General features: G+C 42.0%; 1 protein-coding gene across 3 annotated transcripts in view; it reads right to left on the bottom strand.

The window, feature by feature from the left end:
• PPP3CC (protein phosphatase 3 catalytic subunit gamma) overlaps positions 1–21433 on the bottom strand; it is a 53588-nt gene that overhangs the window by 14804 nt on the left and 17351 nt on the right. For all 3 annotated transcript variants that reach the window (XM_073325349.2, XM_073325351.2, XM_073325350.2), the window contains exons 2-8: positions 17468–17665; positions 17043–17167; positions 5621–5732; positions 2967–3112; positions 1512–1651; positions 405–482; positions 202–296 (exon numbers count right to left, since the gene is read on the bottom strand). In XM_073325349.2, the coding sequence (XP_073181450.2) occupies positions 202–296; positions 405–482; positions 1512–1651; positions 2967–3112; positions 5621–5732; positions 17043–17167; positions 17468–17665 (894 nt within the window). The remainder of the gene's footprint in view (positions 1–201; positions 297–404; positions 483–1511; positions 1652–2966; positions 3113–5620; positions 5733–17042; positions 17168–17467; positions 17666–21433) is intronic.

Here is a 21433-nt window from a genome sequence, read left to right as displayed (position 1 = left end):
GACTAGCATGTTCTGGCTCACAGGCTGTGCGCGCACCTAGGGAAGTGGAAGAGGCTTCATTCAAATGAGAAGGATGGAGTGAGCTGGGGCTACTGCCAACAAAACAGAAGGAGGAAGTTGGAGAGGGGTTTCCTAAGGGTTAATATTAAAACAGCACTGGCATCCAAAACAACTGCAGAGATGTGGCCTTGCCAGCCTTACCCTTGTTGTTATACACATCTAGGTAGTTTGGTGCAGAGAAGATTGTGATTAGCGATGGAAAGCCTGTTGTCTGGCTCTTCCTGTACATTCGGTACCTAGAAGGCAGGGCATGGTGTTAGCATTCTGGTCTGGCTAAGGGTAGGAAAAAAAAAAAAAAATCAAGAAAACCCATTCTTGCACAGTCCTAGCACTGCAGCACTTACCCGGCATCCTGGGCTTCATGAGCTCGGATTACAGATAACAAACTATTGTTTTGCAAAAATTCACAAACGGCAGGGTAACTGAAAAGAAGAGTTTTAAATACATTAGCAGGTAGCAAAGACAAAAATCCTCCCTCCTCTAGGGAGGCAGGAGAAATGAGAACAAAGAGCATTAATGGTCTCATGAGCTTTGGAATTAAATCTTTAAATGAAAGCACTGCACATAGTTGTGGGCTGATTTCAGACGTACTCAGCATCTTTGCATAGGTCTACCCTACAGCTGGGGGCGAGCCCCCAGCCTGGCTGGCAGACTGATGCTTGCATGGCTCAAGCTAGTGTGCTAAAAAGAGCAGCGTGGATGTTAGTACACCAGTGGAGGCTTGCACTAGCCACCGAGCTCGGATCCACCTGATCCTCTGGCTTCGCGCTTAGGTGGCTAGAGCAAGCCTCAGCCAGTGCAGCAACGTTCCCAATGCTATTCGTAGCAAGCTAGCTAGAGCCCTGCAGTCACAAGTCTATCCATCCAGGTTGGGAGGCTCACTCCCAGCAGCAGTGTAGTCACACCCTTCAAAGCCAATGAAAGCTGCAACCACTCAGCGCCTCTGAAATAAGGCCACAACCATGTATAGTGCCATCTTTTAAAGATTCATCACAAAGCACATTGGAAACAGTCAGTCTGGATTCCTATGCTAAATCCCAACCAGCCAGGTTGCAAGGAGCCAAGTACAAAAAATTAATTTTTTAAAATTATTTCTTTCCTTCTGAAATCCCCTTGATACCTTCTGGCCCCTGAAAGGCTCTCCAAAAGCACCACAACAGGTACCAGAAGTCTCATTACAACCTTGGATACTTGCAATTTCATCAAGTGATGCATCCTGGGGCAGCTTCAGGGAGTCAAGTACCACCCAAGTAGATTTCCCATAGGGGAAAAACAGCTTTAAAGCAAGTTCATGTATTTCTGTGCTAACACAGACAACCCAAGAACTTGGTAAGTAGGGGCATTTAACACCACAATTGGATTTCAATCCCTCTCTCCATTTGCTTTTAAAACACTACCCAGGACAAGTCAGAAGCCATAGTTCATCTGAGCCCCACTGAAACTCTGCTTACCTGTAGAAATAGGAGCAGCCTCGAACAGTGTTGTGAGTGAAATGCTCTAGCGTCTTCTCATTGCCGTAATCCTCTGATGGATCAGACCAGAGTAGGTCACACATCGGACCAAAGGCTGGAGGCTCTTTAAACCTGTCTAACTGGAAGGTGCACACAAAATGAGGACAATTGTGGAGGTCAAGTGGCTTTGTAACGAAGGGGCACATGCCCCTAAGCAGAAGAGCTCTGGAGATGGGCTAGTTCGAATGAATTAGGATTAGAGCTTTGGACACCTCTCTTACTGAGTCTACTCAACAGATTTGAGCTTCCTCCCTTCCCTTTTTCCAATCTTCTGGGGAGCAAAGTCTGAGTGGCAGCCATCTGGTCATCACTTGGATGCTCATGAGTTACCTGGCTTTCTGCCCCTGCCTGCTTTCCCTTTTCCCTCAAAACATTCAGAAAAGATCTTTGCTCTGGGAGAACCAGCATATACTATCTGACTAAGCTCCCTGGTCTAACCACTAGAGAATGTTGCCTACACTCAAAGTGTCTACAGAAATTCAATGCCATCAGCATCAAGGATGTTATTAACTTGTTACATGGTGGAAGAAAAAGTAAATTCTATACAACAACAAAAAACATACTGCAGACTTAAAAATGCAAACTATACCAGTGACAAGCTACCAAGTAGCAATTTAGGAAGAAGAGTTGGAACCAAGTCATAGTAACCAACCCAAAGGCCTTTAATTAGCCTGGAGTTTTGCTGACTGAAGGCCCAACTTTGGGACAATCTGTCAGGCCCTTGCAACCAACCAGCTCTGGCTGCGTGAGAGAACTAAGGATGAGGTGGGAGAGAGAGGAAGAAAAGTGTGTGATCCATTACCCTCAAACACAAAGTAGCTTGAGCTGTGCTGCAGAACTACAGACCATAATGCTGTCTCAAGATACATGGGGGAGTATCACAAACAGCAGATAAAATGGAGGAATATCAAACGTCCATAGCTTGTTTTTCAACGAAGAATGTCAAACTACTTATATGCAGCAGCCACCTGTGGGGTGCAAAGGCTGTTAACCAGTGCACCGAACGCTCCATAATAAGGACTAAGGAGTGTAATGTCTGTGCAATAGACAGGGCTTTGGCTTGTTTACATAGTGTCCAAAAGGCCCACACACACTGAACTGCTTGGAACTCAATTTCTTTACCTCAGAAAGAAAAAAAGCTGATTTTTTCCTGCTTGGATCTTGGGCTCCCAGGAGGGTATCGAACCCGATGCTTAAACTGCAGACAACCCCTTTCGGTAAAGGGATCAAAGAAAGCCCTATTAAGACCAAACTTCAACAATCCAAGATTCCAGAGGAAGCAATAACTCATGTCCACCAGAGATGGGTTGTGTGAGTATGCAACTAAAAATCGAACCCTCGTAATACAAATGCCCAATAAAAATGTCAGTGTGAATGACGAGTGAGATTACTTACTTTCCTAATGTCATCTAGACATGTGATTTCTGGAGACAGTCCTCCATGGACGCACAGGAACTGCTGGTTTAGGAGGGCGGCGAGAGGAAGACAGTCAAATGTATCCATACATGCATCATACACTCGCTCCGAATATTTGATTCGACCTAATGGGGAGAGCAGGCGGGAGAGAGAGAAGATGATTTATCTTCTACCCAATGTGGGTTGATCAAGTTGAATGAAAAGGTTCCAGACCGTTCGTGCATTCAGACTAACATACTACAGGAACTGGCAGCAAAGGCCTTGATCTGTAGGAGCATTGTCAGAGAGACTCCAGGAAGCCAATATAGACAGTGAAATAGAAACAGTCTACACCTATGACATTCTAAGCAAAGCTTTCCTCTAGCCCATTAATAGAGCTGTCTAGGAAAATACTTTATGACCCTGAAAGTCAAAAGGCTTCCAATGTGGCCCCAGTTAGGAACTTTTACTTTAATCTTCTCCCCTCAAGCTCAGAAATTAATTTATCCTAGTGCATATTACCTCCATACCAAGAACTTCCTGGAAGAGGCGCCTCAGCATTTGCCAAAGGTTAGAAAGAACTTGGTTGACTAATAAAATCACGTAAATATCTTACAGTCATATTGCACCTTTCATCTCAAAGGACCCCAAAGAATCTTACAAGCTTCAACCACTATGCAGACTATACACTAGGAACTGCAACAGCTGTTTAACTTGGCACAGCAATACCATGTAACGGTTTAGATCAGGAATTGCAGTTTCAGTTGGATACAAGTGCTCCAAGGGAGACTCGGGGAGGCTAAGGAGCTAGAATTTGACCAGGATGCCAGGGGTTAACACACCAAGTCTTACAAGAAATAGCATATAATCTTTAATGCCCACATATGGTCAGGTTCTCAGCTTTATGCCTCAGCCTGATATCAGGGGGACAATCAACTAGTAGCTGTTCTCTCACCACGCTGAGGCACTAGCTCATTACTGATTCAGAGAGCAAAGAGCCCTTCAGGGCACTTTCAGCACCATTCCCTGCCACTTGTGTTATTTCAGGGGCTCCTGAGTACTGACCTGACCCAACCTTTTCCACCCGAGGCCCGACTGGATTAGAACACAAAGTGATCTGGTTCCTTCCCCTACAAGGAGCCACTGAGAACAAGTTCTCTTATTGAGCGTGCTGAGTTGGCCCAAATGGCTCAAAAAAAAAAAAAAAAAAGTCACATTCAACAATCTCCACATTAAAATGCATTCTAAAAGCCAATGTTTTCAATTTCTTTTTATGGATACAACAGGAGGTGCTGTTCTAAGCAGCAATATGTCCAGACACCTGCTGGCTTAACCATTAATGCTCTGCAATTGGATGTCTTTTGCTGCTTGTTTTAACAGACAGGCTAGGAAGGTTTTCAGTAAGCGTCACAGAATTGATATGGGTTTCCTAAATGCAGAAACTAAGCTTTCACAACAAGCTGCCAGATGGATTCAGAAACATTCCCCCTCAGGTGTTATTGAAGTAGTAAGACCCTACAACATCATGCAGTCACATTAGGAGATCACCATATCAAAGTACACATCGTCTCATGTCTGGCAGCCATCTTAGATGGTGATGTTTCATCTCAACCATGTCTTGGAAAAATCTTACTGTTACTGTAAGATTGACCTTCATCTACAAGGAAAAAGTGGTATTACTGAATTTTTCGTTTTCTCCTGCCCTTATTTCTGTGGCTCAAAAAGGCTTCTGTAGTGAAACATTTATGTACAAGAAAAGGCAGTTTTTGTTTATTATGCTTTTTAACAGGGGATACTGGGAACAGTATACAGAACCTTTAACCTCTAGCACACTGGCTCAAATCCAGCCCAGCTCAGTCAGGAGCATTAACGACCACCATCAGATGGCTCTTCAGTGTTCAGCACGAAGCAAGCTGTGCCTCAGCTCATTTCTGAACAAACAGGTACTTTCCTGTCACACTTGACCCCTCTGACAGCAGTCTGAGCCACAGAACTGAACTACTGCATGCCTTCTAGAGACAACTCTTTCAGGTAAGGGTCAAAGCACACACAACTGCTGCTTCTGCTATGCTTGTTGTGTGGAGAGAGGATCTCAGTCTCCAGGGCTGGCACGCCACTTGACGTTTCACATACTTTAAAAAGTTATAAATACTATATTTAACTAAAATAAAATTATCTTAGCGGTAATGATTCGCCCAGTACAAACACTAGGAAGAGTCCTTTATTTTCTTCCAGTTGTAATCACCAATTCCAGCTGCACAAACTGAACTGAAAGTCACTTGGCAGTAATTACAGGGTGCTAGGTCTAGAAGCTGTGGGGGAGACGGGGGGACTTTGCATGCAACCATTTGTCAGTAAGACAGGAACACAGGAGATGGGCTTGTGCTCCTTTTATCTGCATTCATATTCCTTTTACCAAGAGAACTCAAATGCTACTTTAGCATATGTTCAGTACTCCATAGGATTGGTTCAACCCAAAATACTGAGCAGCATTTAAAGCAACGTGCTAGAATACTGGAAACAAGAGGACAGCTAGGTGCAGATACATTTGCCAAAGCCAGCTGGGCCATCCAAGGCAGGCCCAATAGAGGACTTCCTGGCCAGGTCGTGCTAGTGCATCTATGTCATTACTGAGGAGAATTGGGCATACTTACATTCCTGTTTAAAGGTGAAGTATTCTGTGAGGTGCCTGCACTCATGGTTCCCTCGAAGCAGGAACAGCGTTTTGGGATGATTTATCTTTAAACTCCATAAATACAGCACACACTACAAACGAGATGGAAGGAGAAGATGGTATGTCATAAAACCTTTTGTAGGGCACTAATCATCTATAGACTTTACTGAGAGTGTTTTGAAATAACATAAGGATGGCCATACTGGATCAGATCAACGGTCCATCTAGCCCAGTATCCTGTCTTCTGACAGTGGCCGGTGCCAGATGATTCGAAGGGGATGAACAGAACACGGGAATTAATCAAATAATCCATCCTTTGTCATCCAGTCCCAGCTTCTGGCAGTCAGAGGTTTAGGGACATCCAGAGCATGGGGTTACCTCCCTGACTATCTTGACTAATAGACATTGATGGACCTATCCTCCATGAACTTAAAATTTAATTCTTTTTTGAACCCAGTTACAGTTTTGGCCTTCACAACATCCACGGCAACAAGTTCCACAGGTTGACTGTGTGTTGTGTGAAATATTTCCTTGTGTTTGTTTTAAACCTGCTGCCCAATAATTTCACTGGGTGACCCCTAGTTCATGTGTTATGTGAAGGGTTAAAGAACACTTCCTTATTCACTTTATCCACACCATTCATGATTTTTTAGACCTCTCACATTGCCCCTTAATTGTCTCTTTTCTAAGATGAACAGTCCTGGTCTTTTTAATCTCTTCTCATATGGAAGCTGTTCCATACCCCGAATAAATTTTGTTGCTTTTCTCTGTACTTTTCCCAACTCTAATATTTTTGAGATGGGACAACTAGTATTCAAGGTGTACCATGAATTTATGTAGTGGCATTATGATATTTTGTCTTATTAGCTATTCCTTTCCTAATGGTTCCTAAATTGTTTGCTTTTTTGACCACTACTGAACATTGAGCAGATGTTTTCAGAGAACTATCCACTATGACTCTAAGATCTTTTTCTTGAGTGGTAACAGCTAATGTTGACCCTTTCACTTTGTATTTATAGTTGGGATTATGTTTACCAATGTGCATTAATTACTTTGCTTTATCAACAGTGAATTTCATTTGCCATTTTGTTGCCAGTCACAAAAGGATCTCACAAAACTGGTTAACTCTTCTCAGTCAGCTTTGGACTTAACTACCTTGAGTAATTTCATATCATCGGCAAACTTTGCCATTTCACCGTTTACCCCTTTTTCCCCACACAATTTATGAATACGTTCAACAGCACTAACCCCAATACAGATCCTTGGGGATTCTGCTATTTACCTCTCTCCACTGTGAAAACTGACCATTTATTCCTATCCTGTGGTTCCTACCTTTGAACCAGTTACTGATCCACAAGAGGACCTTCCCTCTTATCCCACACTGCCTACATTGCTTAATAGCCTTTGGCGAGGGACATTGGGCTTTCTGAAGGTCTAGTACTCTATCACCCTTATCCACAAATTTGTTGACCCCCCTCAAAGAATTCTAATAGATTAGTGAGGCATGATTTCCCTTTACAAAAGCCACGTTGATTCTTCCCCAACATACTGTGTTCATCTCAGTGTCTGATAATTCTGTTCAGTACCAGGCAAATTGGTTGAAACCATAGTACAGAAATTCATTTTACCAGCCTATAATCTTTAGGATCACTTCTGAAGCCTTTAAAAAAAACCCAACATGACATTAGCTATCTTCCTATCATCCGGTACAGAGGCTGATTTAAGCAATAGGTTACATATCACAGTTAGTAGTTCTGCAATTTTGTATCTGAGTTCCTTCAGAACTCTTGGGCAAATACCATCTGGTCCTGGTGACTTATTACCGTTTAATTTATCAATTTGTTCCAAAACCTCCTCTACTGACACCTCAAGCTGGGACCACTCCTCAGATTTGTCACCTAGAAAGAATGGCTCGGGTGTGGGTATCTCACTCTCATCCTCTGCAGTGAATAGCAATGCAAAGAATTCACTGAGCTTCTCTGCAATGGCCTTATCTTCCTTGATTGCTCCTTTACCATTTCGATCGTTGAGTGGTCCCTCTGATTGTTTGGCAGGTTTCCTGCTTCTGATGTACTTCCAAAAAATTTGCTGTTAATTTGTGTGTTTTGCTAGTTGCTCCTCAAATTCTTTTTTGGCCTGCCTAATTATACCTTTACATTTGACTTGCCAGAGTGTATGTTCGCTAGTCCTGCCATGACTGCAGGGGACTGGACTAGATGACCTCTCGAGGTCCCTTCCAGTCCTACGATTCCTTTCTATTTTCCTCCATCGGATCAGACTTCCAATTTTTAAAAGATGTCTATTTATCTCTAAACACCTCTTACTCGGTGGTTTAGCCAAGGAGGCTTTTTTGGTGCTCTTTCCTGTTTTCTCTTTTATTTGGGGTGTACACATAGTTTGAGCCTCTATTACAGTGCTTTTTAAAAGGTTCCATGCAGCTTACAGGCATTTCACTCTGGTGACTCTTCCTTTTAAATTCCATTTAACTAGTCTCCTCACTTTTGTGTTCCCCTTTTTGAAGTTAAATGCTATTGTAGTGGGTTTCTTTGGTATTTTCCCTAAGGATGTTACATTTAATGACATTTATGGTTGCTATTACCAAGCACTTCAACTACATTCACCTCTTGGACTGGATCCTGTGCACCATTTAGGACTAAATCAAGAATTGCCTCTTTCCTTGTGGGTTCCAGGACTAGCTGCTCCAAGAAGTAGTCATTAATGATGTCTAGAAATTGTATTTCTGTATCCCATCCTGACATGACACATTACCAGTCAATATGGGGATAGTTGAAATCCCCCATTATTATTGGTTTCCTGATTTTGTAGCCTCTCTAGTCTCTAAGCATTTCACAATCATAGTCACCATCCTCGTCAGGTGGTCAGTAATATACTGCTACTGCTATACTCTGATTCAAGCATAGAATTTCTATCCATAGAGATTCTGTGTTTGATTCAGTTAAGATTTTTACTATATTTGACTATGCTTTCTTTCACATGTAGTGCCACTGCCCCACTAGTGTGACCTATTCTGTCATTCCTATATATTTTATACCCTAGAATTATCGTCTCTCTTTGATGATCATCATTCCACCAAGTTTCTGTGGTGCCTGTTATATCAATATCCTCATTTAATAACAGGCATTCAAGTTCATCCGTCTTAAAATAAACCCAAAGAGTTGATTTCAAGTAGAACCTTAAGAGCAAGCTAGTTCCATAAGCAGCATCAGATCTTATCTTGGTCAATTTCACCAGTGGGGGGAAAAGCCACAGCACACATTTCTCTATATTAGGCTTGAGCTAGAGAACTGACAGATGAGATCTCATTCAACTGAAACCAACTTTGCATTGGGTGGGGGCAGCTTTTCCTTCCTTCCTCCCTATCAGCAGAAACCAAAGTAAGAACACTCATTTTCAGAGCAGCTAAGCACAAACAGATGGACAGTATCTCTACAGCTGTCCCACCTGCAACCTAAACTGAAGATCATTATGTCCTTGCTGACCATTATATCAAGTGTGTTGAATATTAGTTAGAGCCTCATGTTTCTAGTATGGGGGGGAAAAAAACCAAACTTCTGAGTACATGTTATATTCATGTGATATAGATGCTTGAAGAAATGAAAAAGCCCCAAACAGGAAAAACTCAAAACCCTTTGGGGGCTGAAAAAAGTTTCACAAGCTTGCTTTGAACAGTGTCACTGAACAAGTGCCTCAGTGTCACTGTGGAACAGACCAATATCAAATTGACACGACTGCCTTACTAGGGCCAGAGAAATACTCCAGGCTAGCTTGCCAAGGAAGCTCTGAAGATAAATGTTCTAAAGAGAAGATACTTATATCATCCTGTGGTTGGCAAACTGACTTAACCAGCTGATTTGTCTAACATGGGAGAAGTGATATCAAGTTTGCCTTGACGATTTTGAGAGTTGGAAGGTAATCTGTTATGACAACAAACAGTATGGCTTGGATTAAAGTTTGTAACAAGCACTTGCCCTTTAGGCTGACATGCTGCAAAAACTGTACATTCTTTCACAACATGGAAGATGAAGGTTGACATCAGAAAGCCAATTTTGCACTTAATACATGCTGGTTTGGGTGCACAGTATTCCAGAAGCCAGCTGCTGTGGTATAAAAAATTAATTCCAGAGCAGAGACAAACCAACTTCAATCCAGTTTCTATTACAGATGGCTAAAACATCAAGGTACTTAAATATTGAACCTCCAGGCAAACTCTGATTTACTCATTTGAAACCTTAAAATCTCCAGAGAATAAGGAGCCTTTCTGCCTAGGTAAATGTAAGGATTTCCAGAGCCCCATGTAGTTCTGAAGCATCTCTCTGCATGTTACAGAATTTAAACCTTAAAGGAAGAGACATGCTTACACAATCCTAATTTTAATTACTACTACAGATAATGCAACATTGTCAGGTAATTTAGGTTGCCCATTTAGATCCAGAATAAAATGTTTTACTAAGACTATTTATAGGAGAAATGTCCCCACAAATTTATAAATATTCTGCAATTTCAACTTTATCCTGGTGTGTTTGCAACCTAAATGTCACAGATCAGGGGTAGCACATGAGAACCAGAAAATGAAAGTTACTATAAACGACACAAACTAACATGAGGGATGGAGACAGAAGATCAGGGAACTGACTAAGCTGGTTTCACTGCCTGAGGGGGGAATATAGAAATGATGGCGTGGAAATCAGAGTTTAAAAGTTCTTTCAGTTTTAAATCATCTCTCATCATGTTAGCAACCTGGGGAAGAGCTATTTAAAATACGTACTTTTAAAAAAAAATATAGTCATGTAGAATAATGGATGTAACCATGAAACAATGCTTTCTGACAACAGAACAAAATCTACAGAACTCTAAATCAAACTTTACATTTTAATCTCAAATTGTGTATGGATATTTCACAATGACCTGAAAAAATCACCGGTGTTGAGAAAGGGAACACATAAGGAGAAACATAGTTCAAAGAGCACTGAACAGCCTGTTGATGTCTCTACAGGAGCCATGATAAGAAGTAATAGAGATAACTACAGTTGCATTCATGTGATTTTTTTAGTTGGTGTTTTACAAAGAGATCCCTTATCCAGATTTTCCAAGGCTCTGTGCCTAGAAACAGATTACTAAATGGTTACAACATTGCAGTAGCAACTTGAGACAATTATGGATTACCAGATTTGAGAATGCAATTTCCCTTTTTTTTGTCTGTGACCTTAAAGCCTAAAGCCATGCACCAAGGCGTACATGAATATTTAATTTCTTCCCTTACAAACTGACACTCATACAAAAGATTTACCACTACTTACAAGAAGGAGATCAGAATTGCCTGCAATAAAGCATGATGGAACATTTCCTAAATGAAGCATAAGGAATCAAATTGTAGGGGGCCTTGAAGAACCTTTTTAAGAGTCCCTTTATGCAAATACATAACTAGCATTATAAACAGAGATATGTTCCTTTAAAAAAGGTCAGCTGAGACTTACAAATTAATAAAAATTGCATCTATAAAGTGCTTATAAATAATAAGCCTTCCATCCCTCTTCTGAAATAGGCAAGTATTGCCATTCTATAGATAGGAAAACAGGTACGGGGGTGGGTGAGGAATGGCAGTCATTGGCAAAGCAGGGAACAGAAAGAAAGAGCTCCAGAAGTCTAACTTCTGCTCAGACCGCCTTTTTTCTTTAATGGGTTATGTATTCTGGCATACTGCTAATGTAATGGATGGACAAAGCAAGAGAAAATGATTAAATGTTTGCTATTTGAAAATATTATGCGAAAACAGACATTGAGAATTATTCAGTCTTATTGCAGGATGGGGTAGAGAATGAATCCAGCTTCTATTTACAATTGCACATAGTTTGGTGTGTTAAATCAAAGTGAATTTACAGCTTACATGGTTTAGCAAGAGAAGCTTATCACTGCTTTCTTTAATAATGCTAACAAGACAGAACAGAGTCAAACTGAAAGAAAAGGTGTAAAAGCAAAACATGCCCTCCCCTCTGAGAGGGGTCAGTTTCCCTTCAAACATTCATTGCTTTTCTCTCTCTGATGTAATATCAGAATCACCAGCAGGGTCAACCAGGCTGTGATAAGCACACTTGTTAGAAATTGTAGTGACATTGTCAAGGTTGGCAGGCCCCACATTAAGTCTACTAGAATATTAATTTTTAATGTGAATTTTGTGAAATATGCTAAAATTAGAAATCCCACTCTAGAGACCAAAGTTCTCTTAAACCACAATGAAGAGCTACAACCATGACCATGCAAGGTTTCCTGTCAACATGTCTGAACCTTTATTTGGCTAGACAATCTCTAGGGGTTTGGTCTCCTGAATCCGGTCAATCTTGGCCACTCGGAGGAGTGCTCCAGAAAATGGGTCTATTAGAGCTATTGTGTCTTTTTTTAAGGACACTTCTACTGGTAATTGGAACTGGAGTGAGCCAAAACTCATTTTACATGGGCCAGTCATCAGTGCCAACCCGAAGGTCAATTTTTGGTGATTTCCTCTGATCATGAAAAAAAAGTACATCTGGCCTCCAAACTGAGGGATGCAAAAGAAAGCAAGCACTCTAGGTGTGCAATTTTATATCACACCTCTTTACTGCTGCCTTCTAGTTTTAGTGAGATTTATAGGAATTCTACTCGGTGCATATACCTGAAAACCAAAACAAGAGCTGTTCGATCTAATTTTAGGCTTACCAACTTTGACTGTGTTGCTTCAATATTTAATCATCCTGGATAAAACCGTACACTCTAGCCCTGCCGAGGTACCATACATTAAATTCTGTAATTAAACAATGACAACAAGGAGCCCTGATGTAATCTAACTTGGCAAATTAATCCAGCAAAGCTCTGCACCACCATCACTTCACCTCTACTGATAGATAAAACTGATTCTGTTTCTGGTCATTTCTTTTATTTTATATCTAAGAAAACAGATTTTATTAAATTGTATTATGGTACCACACCTAGAGTTTCCATGTAAGACGAGAACCCCATCACATGAAGCACTGTGCACAGAGTGAAAGATATTCCCAGCACCTAAGAGCTTTCAGTCAAGAGACAAGATGGGGGGCCAGAAAGAGGAAGTGAATCGTCCAATGCCACAGACAGTTACTGGCAGATCTGACGTAGAACCCAGATCTCCTGAGTCCCAGTCCAGTGCCCTGTCCTTTAGCCGCTGATATTTTCAAGGGGAAAAATTAGGTTAAAGTATCACTCCTGCTGTTGGTGCTTATACATTAGGTCCTTTTCTGAATACAGTGCACAGGACACACTGGGTAACACACAACTGCTGAAATGCCTGTATGTAGGAGCCTCTAAGACAGGAGATTCTCGCAAAAGTGGAAGATGCACAGAATGTGTTTGACTAAAAATCTTATAGAAACCACACAATAATATAGGCATGTTTTAAAAAGCAGCTCCTCTCTCACTTCCAGATGATGGGGATAATCAGTCACCAAACCCCCTTCACATCACTGGCAGCAGAAAAACTGTCTGCTAGTGCACAGGCTGTTTATTTCTTAAACTTAGATGTTTCGTATGTGAAACAAAACAGTCCAGTAAACAGCCAGAACTTACATAATAGAATTACAAAGACTGCAAAATCATGGCTCCTTACAAGCAAGAATACCAGTCAGCTTTTACCACCAGACCTGCAGGAGACCTACAATACTATCTATAACAAAATGAATCTCTTTTTCCGAGAAAGGCACCCATGATATGAAAGGAAGGAAAAATTCATAAAGAGGAAGCTATGTGGAACTGATCTCAATCCGAGCCACAATTCTAACCAGCCTCTGAATATTGTAATATAATGGCTTACAGTCTTGCATCTGAGAAAGGGAACAAATGAAGTATGTTTATTTAGCACAGATATTGCCTGCATGTTAGGCTCCATTGTGCTAGGCACATAGCCTATAGTATAGCATCCAGACTGCACCTCACTACAAGAGATCACTAGGAATGAGAACATTTTCCTTTACTTTTAACTTATTGGGTGTGAGTTTAGTGCTGACAGCTCTGGAGACCAGATGCCTCTGTTTATCCCTAGAACAGGTACTAAAACAGCAATAGCAACAATGCCAGCTTCCCTCACAGACTGCTGCACAATAGGGATCAACAACCCCACTCTGGAGAGACAGAGTTCAGTCTCTAGGTCCTAGTCAATCCCTGTCTTCTGCAATAGCTGCCAAATAATGAGCTAAATTAGACCCAGTTGCAATGATGGGTTTAAATGACAGGCACGAAGATCAAACGTTTCCCGGAGACTATTTCCCTTTTGCAATCAGAAGCCTCAACTTCTGTACAACAAAAAAATGTTGTGGCATCTTTGTGCTCATTTTAACTATCACCATAGGATGCTGCTTTTAAACTACAACACACAAACAGTGGGTCCAGAAAGAATTTGGTAAAGATCTCTGAGCTGACCGAACTGACCTTTGGGCACAGTTGAATACTCAGTTTGTATGCTATGAACAGCCACTTTTACCCTGGCAACCCATTAAATATTAATGGCCACACAGGTATCTTCCAGGGGTCACTTGGGTCCCCAACAACTAATACAGTTTGCCTTAACACCTCCCTGATCCCCAGTTTTGCATCCTGCTTCCTGACTGCATACATCAGGAGGCAATTATACAATTACATCCTATTTCACTCAGTTAAAAGGTCATGATCATCAGTAGCTCTGGGAAGACACTTGATAATATCCCTCCCAGCATATGGATGCACAAGCTTGTGCCATGACTCACAAAAGGGCCTGTGGATGCCAGCATTCCTCACCTTTTTAAACTGGAAAGCACAGCAAAATCTGGTTGCCTTGCAACTACCTGAATCTCTGTCATAAAGAGACTGTGCCTGCAAAACTAAGGCACTCAAGTATCTCAGATCACAGCAGCCAGCCTTCTGAATCCAGTCACCTCTGAAAATGTTTTCACTGTATATGTTAGAAACCCTGAAAAAACCATAAAGAACTAGATTAACCAGCCACTTGTTAACTAGCCACTTCTTTGCCCACACAGCTGTTGTCCAAGCTGTTTGCTGAACTGCTGACATTTCACTATAGAAACTGGTGCTGCTGCAGTTTATTACACACCCAAATGGGAATCTCTCTAGGCAACACTTTGCAACATATAGGCAACACTTTGCAGTAGGTGGAAAGAAAAGGCACACATCAATAAGCACAAGGGAAACAAGCCTTCTATATTCTTTTTTATCAGTGACATTTGGATCAGCCCCCGCATGTACTAATCAAAGCCCACCCTGCTTCGTGAAAGATCAATGCTTGCTCTGTGGGGAAAGAGAATGCTTCATGGCTTTATCTCCCCTGCGGACTCAAGGGAAAGGGGGAGAGGAGGGTCAAGAATGGCATGAAAGGGATTCATGCTGACAGCTTACAAAGAACAGCTGTCCCAAATGTCTCCAAAGACTGAAAGGGTTGGGTTGCTCTACAAAGGTCTCCAACTTTTAAGATGTATTAGGCTTAAAAAGGGACCAGACCAAGCAAAATTTGACTAACTCAAATTTGCTGCCTTTATTCCGTGATAAGATTTTCTCAGCTCAATTCTCTCCCCAGAAAGACTACTTGGTGATCCATTTTCCTTGCCTGCTGTACACACTTCTTCCTGGTTCTGATGCTTTCCCATTTTTAGTCCAAATTGCGCCCACCACCATAGTACTTAAGCACTTACTCCTTAATCTTTCTCCCACATGCTTGACAATCTAGCCTATCTGTGATAAGATCCCAGGATCAAAGGCTGGGGAGTGGGGAGTCACCTCCCTGTCCATGTTCTGTAGAGCATATGCTGTTGTGTATGCACAACTTTAACATCACAAAAGAAATATTCCTCAGATCACTGAAGGATTAAACTGGCATCCAGCAATATCTCTGACAGGTAAATCCATTTAAACACACAACACTGAAGTATGCACAAACCAAACTGTTTAAGTAGGAACAGTATGAAACTACAGTCCTTCCTTCTCCCTTCCAGAAATAATACACAAAGGCACCAGTGCCAGCACTCCAGAAATCCTATTGGCTGAACATGAGAAATCCAATCTCTCAAGCATCAACGTGTCCACTCTCCCAGCAACTGCTCAGTGTCTCACCTTGGCTTAAAGTCAATATGTAGGAGCCCAGAAGTATTAGGATGAAAGGAGACCAGGCAGCTGCCAAAACAGTCAGTCAGTGGTACCCCACTAAATACCCTTCAAAGAACTATTTACACTACATACCCTTATTGCTGCCTTTTGTAGTCCCCGACTTATATCTTAACTGATCTCTGCAAACAGAAATTCTGCTTGAGTTCCAATAGGTCAGGTCTTCATTACCTTTGTTCTCATATCTGACATTAACTGACATTGCTATGCAGCATCTTATTCTATTACCTTTAGAAGCAAGACCCACAAGCCCTGGCATCATTAGTTTGGCCATCTTATGTCCTCTGACAGTCTCAAATGTCACTTGTTATACTGTGTCTGTACCTAGAATAAGCACTTCTTTAGTAGTCAACTCCACTTTCATGCAAAGTGAGATAGCACCCCTGAGGGTCTGTGGCATTTACTAGTAACTCTTCCACATGAAGACAAGCCACAACCACCTCCTGACATGAGAACTATGTGCTTGTTCAGTTACCAGGAACCATTCAGAGAGCTAGTAGCTAACTGTGACTGATCAAAGTCAATTAAATCTGTCCTTTAAGACCAACAATTCTCAACTTTGCCTAGCTGCAATACCACATGATCAGAGAATGGAGTCACAAAATCCTGGTGTGATGACAGACATTACACTGACAAAGGCTTAAAAAGGGACCAGACCAAGCTACAACATAGTTAGGTATGTAGTTAGAGGACACTCTACTGTGATTATTGTGTGGCTATTCAGGCCAATGTTCTGGATGAAATTCCACCCTCTAACTCCAGCCTTTTACATTCATGCAACACTGAATACTTTAGGGGCTAATGGGTAGGTAGTATCTCTTCTTCCTCTGCTAGGAAACTCACTGCTTCCTTGTGTGTTATGGGCGATATGAGGAGTGCACCTGTGATCAACTCTTCCTCTTGCTCTGCTCACAATCAGACAGCCAGCCACATGTGAAATTAAAGCTACAGACTCAGAATCAAGAGTTTAGACATTAACCCTTCCACAGTTGTTTTCCTGTCTCTACATATTGAGGGCACAACTTTCAACTTGCCTCAAAAATAATGTCCCATTGGTTAATAAAACTTCTCTAATAAATCACACTGCAAGTAGAGGACCTATAGGCAACGTGCCTTCCTCTTATGCAGAAGCATACTGGAACCTAAAAATGGTGTAAGAGATAAATATTTGTTCAGCTTAGTTCAGACTTTAACATCGTAATCCCCAAAGACACAGGTTTATTTGTCACCTCTATACTGAAGTAGCCTCTGTCCACGTAGTCTCCCAGGAAGAGGTAGCGGGTGTTATTGGGTGATCCTCCAACTTCAAACAACTTCATCAGGTCAAAGAACTGCCCGTGAATGTCACCACACACTAAGGGGGGTGAAGGAGAGCAAAAAAGGGAATTACATGCTGAGAAGAGAAAGATCATGGCAGCAACAGGGAGCATGGCTTCATTTTGACCTAAGCTACTGTGGCATTATATCCAGCTTCTGTAAAAACTTTACCTATGCAACCAAAATGCTCCCTCTTCTGGGAGTAAAGGCAATTTTAAAACCCCACTGCCTGAAAAATGATGGAAAGAACACGCAGCAGCAGATCTGCTATTTTTGGCAGCTTGCAATTCTAGACAGCCCTTATATGTGACTTCAGCTTCAGAAAGCTCTCTCTGACCTGTGATTGGAGCCTCTACTTCAATCATTGTCTTCTCATGCCTCAGAATGGCAGCCCCATCATTGATTATCTTCAATGCTGCATCCTCTTCTAGCCGCCCTTCCTTCACCAAATGGCTTTTCAAGACATCAAGCCTGGGCTTTCCATCCTCAAACACTTCCTTCAGTGTGAGCCGTTGCGTGGGAGGAAATGGGACAGCTAGAAAACAGAAGCAAAGACATTAGCAATGTGTCTCTTTAAAGGGATTCATACTCACATTTCAGCATTAGACTTCTGTCCAGCGCTCAGACATGAACAGTCACAAGCATCTGTTTCAATACACATTTGTCTTCTCAAATGCAACAATATCAAAGTTATGCTTCCAACCCAACTAACAGGCAGCCTCACATTAGAGCTCACCATATACAGCCATGCAAAATGTTATCTGTGTACCTGGGGCAGGTGAAAGGGGTGCAAAACTACAGTAGATGTAGGAACTGAAGCGTTTCCTGACTTTAGTGATTGAAACCACTACCATAACACTGTTTTAGAAGGGATGGGTTATGGGTGCAAATATTATATACCAGTAGAATAACTAACCAAATGTACTTGTTTGTAGAGGACAGCAATCGAATGTTGGTTATCTAGAGCTTAGGGGATGACCGTTAGTGCTTGCAGCTCAACCTGCATAGCTTATCAGGAAGTTGCTTTCACCACTACAACACCTTGCACTTTATTCAGTACATGCACAAATTAAGTGTGACTCATACAGGCTCAGCTCAGGGTACCACTTGGCTAGCCATGATGATACCCTGTATTCATTTATTGTACATATTCTAAGGCACCCATCACTTCAATATCTAAGCATACCTTTGAGATGCACTGCTTAACTTTTACCACATTAAAGAAGGTGACACATCAAAAGCCACTACACTTTCATGAAACAGAACTGTGTTATTTGTTAGAGGCTTCCAGGAGAAGGGAAGTATTTGAAATTCGGAAGAAAAATTTCTAATGAGTTGTTAGAGGTGTCAAATTAAGGTTCCCATCTGCTATCTCTCAGGCCAGGATAAATTAAAAATAATAAAACACAAGTGACCCTTGCATAGTATTTCAAGGACACAGTGTTTCTATTTCTGAAAAATTAGCTCCAGAAAAACTGAATGCTGTGGGTGTTCTCCAAACAGCAAGAAAGGGAAACTAAAGGTAAAATCCAGTCATGCAGATGTAAAAGTGTCCCCCAACTAAAGATGGTGACAACATACAACAACTTGCTTGTAGCTATTTGCCTCTCTTATCACAAAGATGTAGTGTTGAGATGATCATGGGTCCTGCTTCCATTTCCTTTTAGAAACACCTTAAATAACCATGTATCTTTTCAACCATCTAGCTTCGGCTTTTCTCCTACAGCCCCCATCACTGCAGTATCTAAATACTCAAGATAAAGCATTACGAGTAAAAAGAAAAGGAGTACTTGTAGCACCTTAGAGACTAACCAATTTATTTGAACATAAGCTTTCGTGAGCTACAGCATCTGATGAAGTGAGCTGTAGCTCACGAAAGCTTATGCTCAAATAAATTGGTTAGTCTCTAAGGTGCCACAAGTACTCCTTTTCTTTTTGCGAATACAGATTAACACGGCTGCTACTCTGAAACCCGTCATTACTAGTAAAACGCTCCATAGCGAACAATTCTGCATTGGGAAGAAGAGGCTAGGGTACAGCTATATTAGGAGGAATTCTGCTTCTAGGGATTCCCCTGGGGCACTGCACACCACTAGGAGCATAAATTGACAGGAAAAACCCCTTATCTGGCCAGGGAAAATTCCTGTGGTGCAGGTACTGTTTATGCAGATCCCTTATCAACTGTGACACAGGCCATAGTGCATATCTCTGTGGAGACTGTAATTAGCACTGCTGTCCCTAAGCAGTTGAGGACTGCCCTTGGAACTACCTAGAATCCCGAGGGCACAAAAGTGGCTTAAAGACACCTTAGTCACTCCCACCCCTGGGTGTGCCTGCATGGGCTGCATCTCCAAGTGTCACAGCACACAAACCCAACTGTGACTAGGTAAGGTACCAGGTCTTTCCCATCCCCAACTTCAATGTTATGACCATGTGCTGGGAAAATGGATTTGCTCTTAACTCTAAACCAGATGCAACACAAAAATATTACTGAAATACAAATGAAGTTGATGTGCCGAGCAATCATCAATGAAAGAGGTTCAATATGCCAAACTGCTGAATTTATAGGCACGGTAAAGTTGCTTATCAAACAATACAGTGACTAACAGAAATGTAACTGATCTCTCTTAACTGCAAATACAGTAGCTCCTTAGGGCTTGTCTTCACCTATGATGGAAATGGAGATAAGCCCTAAGGAGTGAAGATCGGCTAGACTGCAGACCGCTCTCCCATTGACTCCGGTACTCCACTGGAAAGAGAAGAGTCAGGGGAGTCGACGGGCTAGCATCTCCCGTCAACACAGCATAGTGTGAACCCCGCAAACTTGAGTTACGCTACTAATTACAGGTTTCAGAGTAACAGCCGTGTTAGTCTGTATTCGCAAAAAGAAAAGGAGTACTTGTGGCACCTTAGAGACTAACCAATTTATTTGAGCATGAGCTTTCGTGAGCTACAGCTCACTTCATCGGATGCATACCGTACTCCACGGTATGCATCCGATGAAGTGAGCTGTAGCTCACGAAAGCTCATGCTCAAATGAATTGGTTAGTCTCTAAGGTGCCACAAGTACTCCTTTTCTTTTTACGCTACTAATGTAACTCAAATTGTGTAGCTTAGATCGACTTTCCCCCATAGTATAGACATGCCCTTAGTTTGGAACCCAGGGGCAGAGAGAAAGACAGCAAGTCTACACCAGAGGGTAGGTCTACACTGCAATTAAAATCCTGCTGCTGGCCTCTGCCAGCTCACTCCAGCTAAGGCGCTGTCTAATTGCAGAGTAGACGTTTGGGCTGAGGCCAGAGCCAAGGCTCTGGGACCCTTAGCCTTTAGAGCCCTGCAAGCCTGAATCAGCTGGCATGGGCCAGCCAAGGGCGTATAATTGCAGTGCAGGCATACGCAGAGAGTGTCTTAGAAGCCGAACATTATTTTCCAAATAACGTGGAACGTAGGAGAGAAGAAGAACAAGATTGGATGTAATGAAAGGAGACCCAGTCCAGCACTCTGTGACTGGAATAATGTGACGTAACTTTATTAACTGAAAGTTGTCAGAAAGAAATTGCAGGATTTGGCAGCTGAGTAGGGTTGGAAGCAGGGGAAGGAAAGAAGGAGAGGGACACTAATGAGTGAAGTACAAATCTGTGTACAGCACCCAGCACACTAGGGCCTCATCCTGATTGAGGCTTTCAGGCACTACTGTAACTAATCATATTAAAAGTTAATTCTTGTATGGAACTCAGCAGTCATCCTGCCACCTGCTAGCTCCGCCTTATGGCGGACTCATAGAATTTGAAAGTCAAATGACTCATAAGGGAGAGAAGAAAATTCAAGGTAAATCAGGAATTATTTTATGTAGCCAATATACCACTGACGGGTTTGGTCACAGAGATCCCCTTGGGACTGTCACCTGATGTGCTCAAATACCTCCGAGCCCGTTTTCCCTGCCAGTTTGGGGCTCTAAAACCCTGCCTTGTTGAGCCAGACATGCTAGCCTGCTGCAACACAGACCGGACCACGCCCCCAAAGCTGCAGACTAACTAAAAACAGCCCAGCAGGTTACCTGTCTCCAGCACCCAGACACCCAGTTCCCAATGGGATCCAAACCCCAAATAAATCCATTTCACTCTGTATAAAGCTTGTACACGGTAAATTCGTAAATTGTTCACCCTCTGCATCACCGAGAGAGAGATATGCACAGCTGTTTGCTCCCCCAGGGATTAATCACTTACTCGGGGTTTATTAATAAACAAAAGTGATTTTATTAAGTATAAAAAGTAGGATTTAAATGGTTTCAAGTAATAATAGC

Source organism: Lepidochelys kempii, chromosome 26, assembly GCF_965140285.1.
Source record: "Lepidochelys kempii isolate rLepKem1 chromosome 26, rLepKem1.hap1, whole genome shotgun sequence".
Lineage (NCBI taxonomy): Eukaryota > Metazoa > Chordata > Testudines > Cheloniidae > Lepidochelys > Lepidochelys kempii.
The sequence above is the reverse complement of the archived record's forward strand: the minus strand, read 5'-3'. Positions and strand labels throughout refer to the sequence as shown.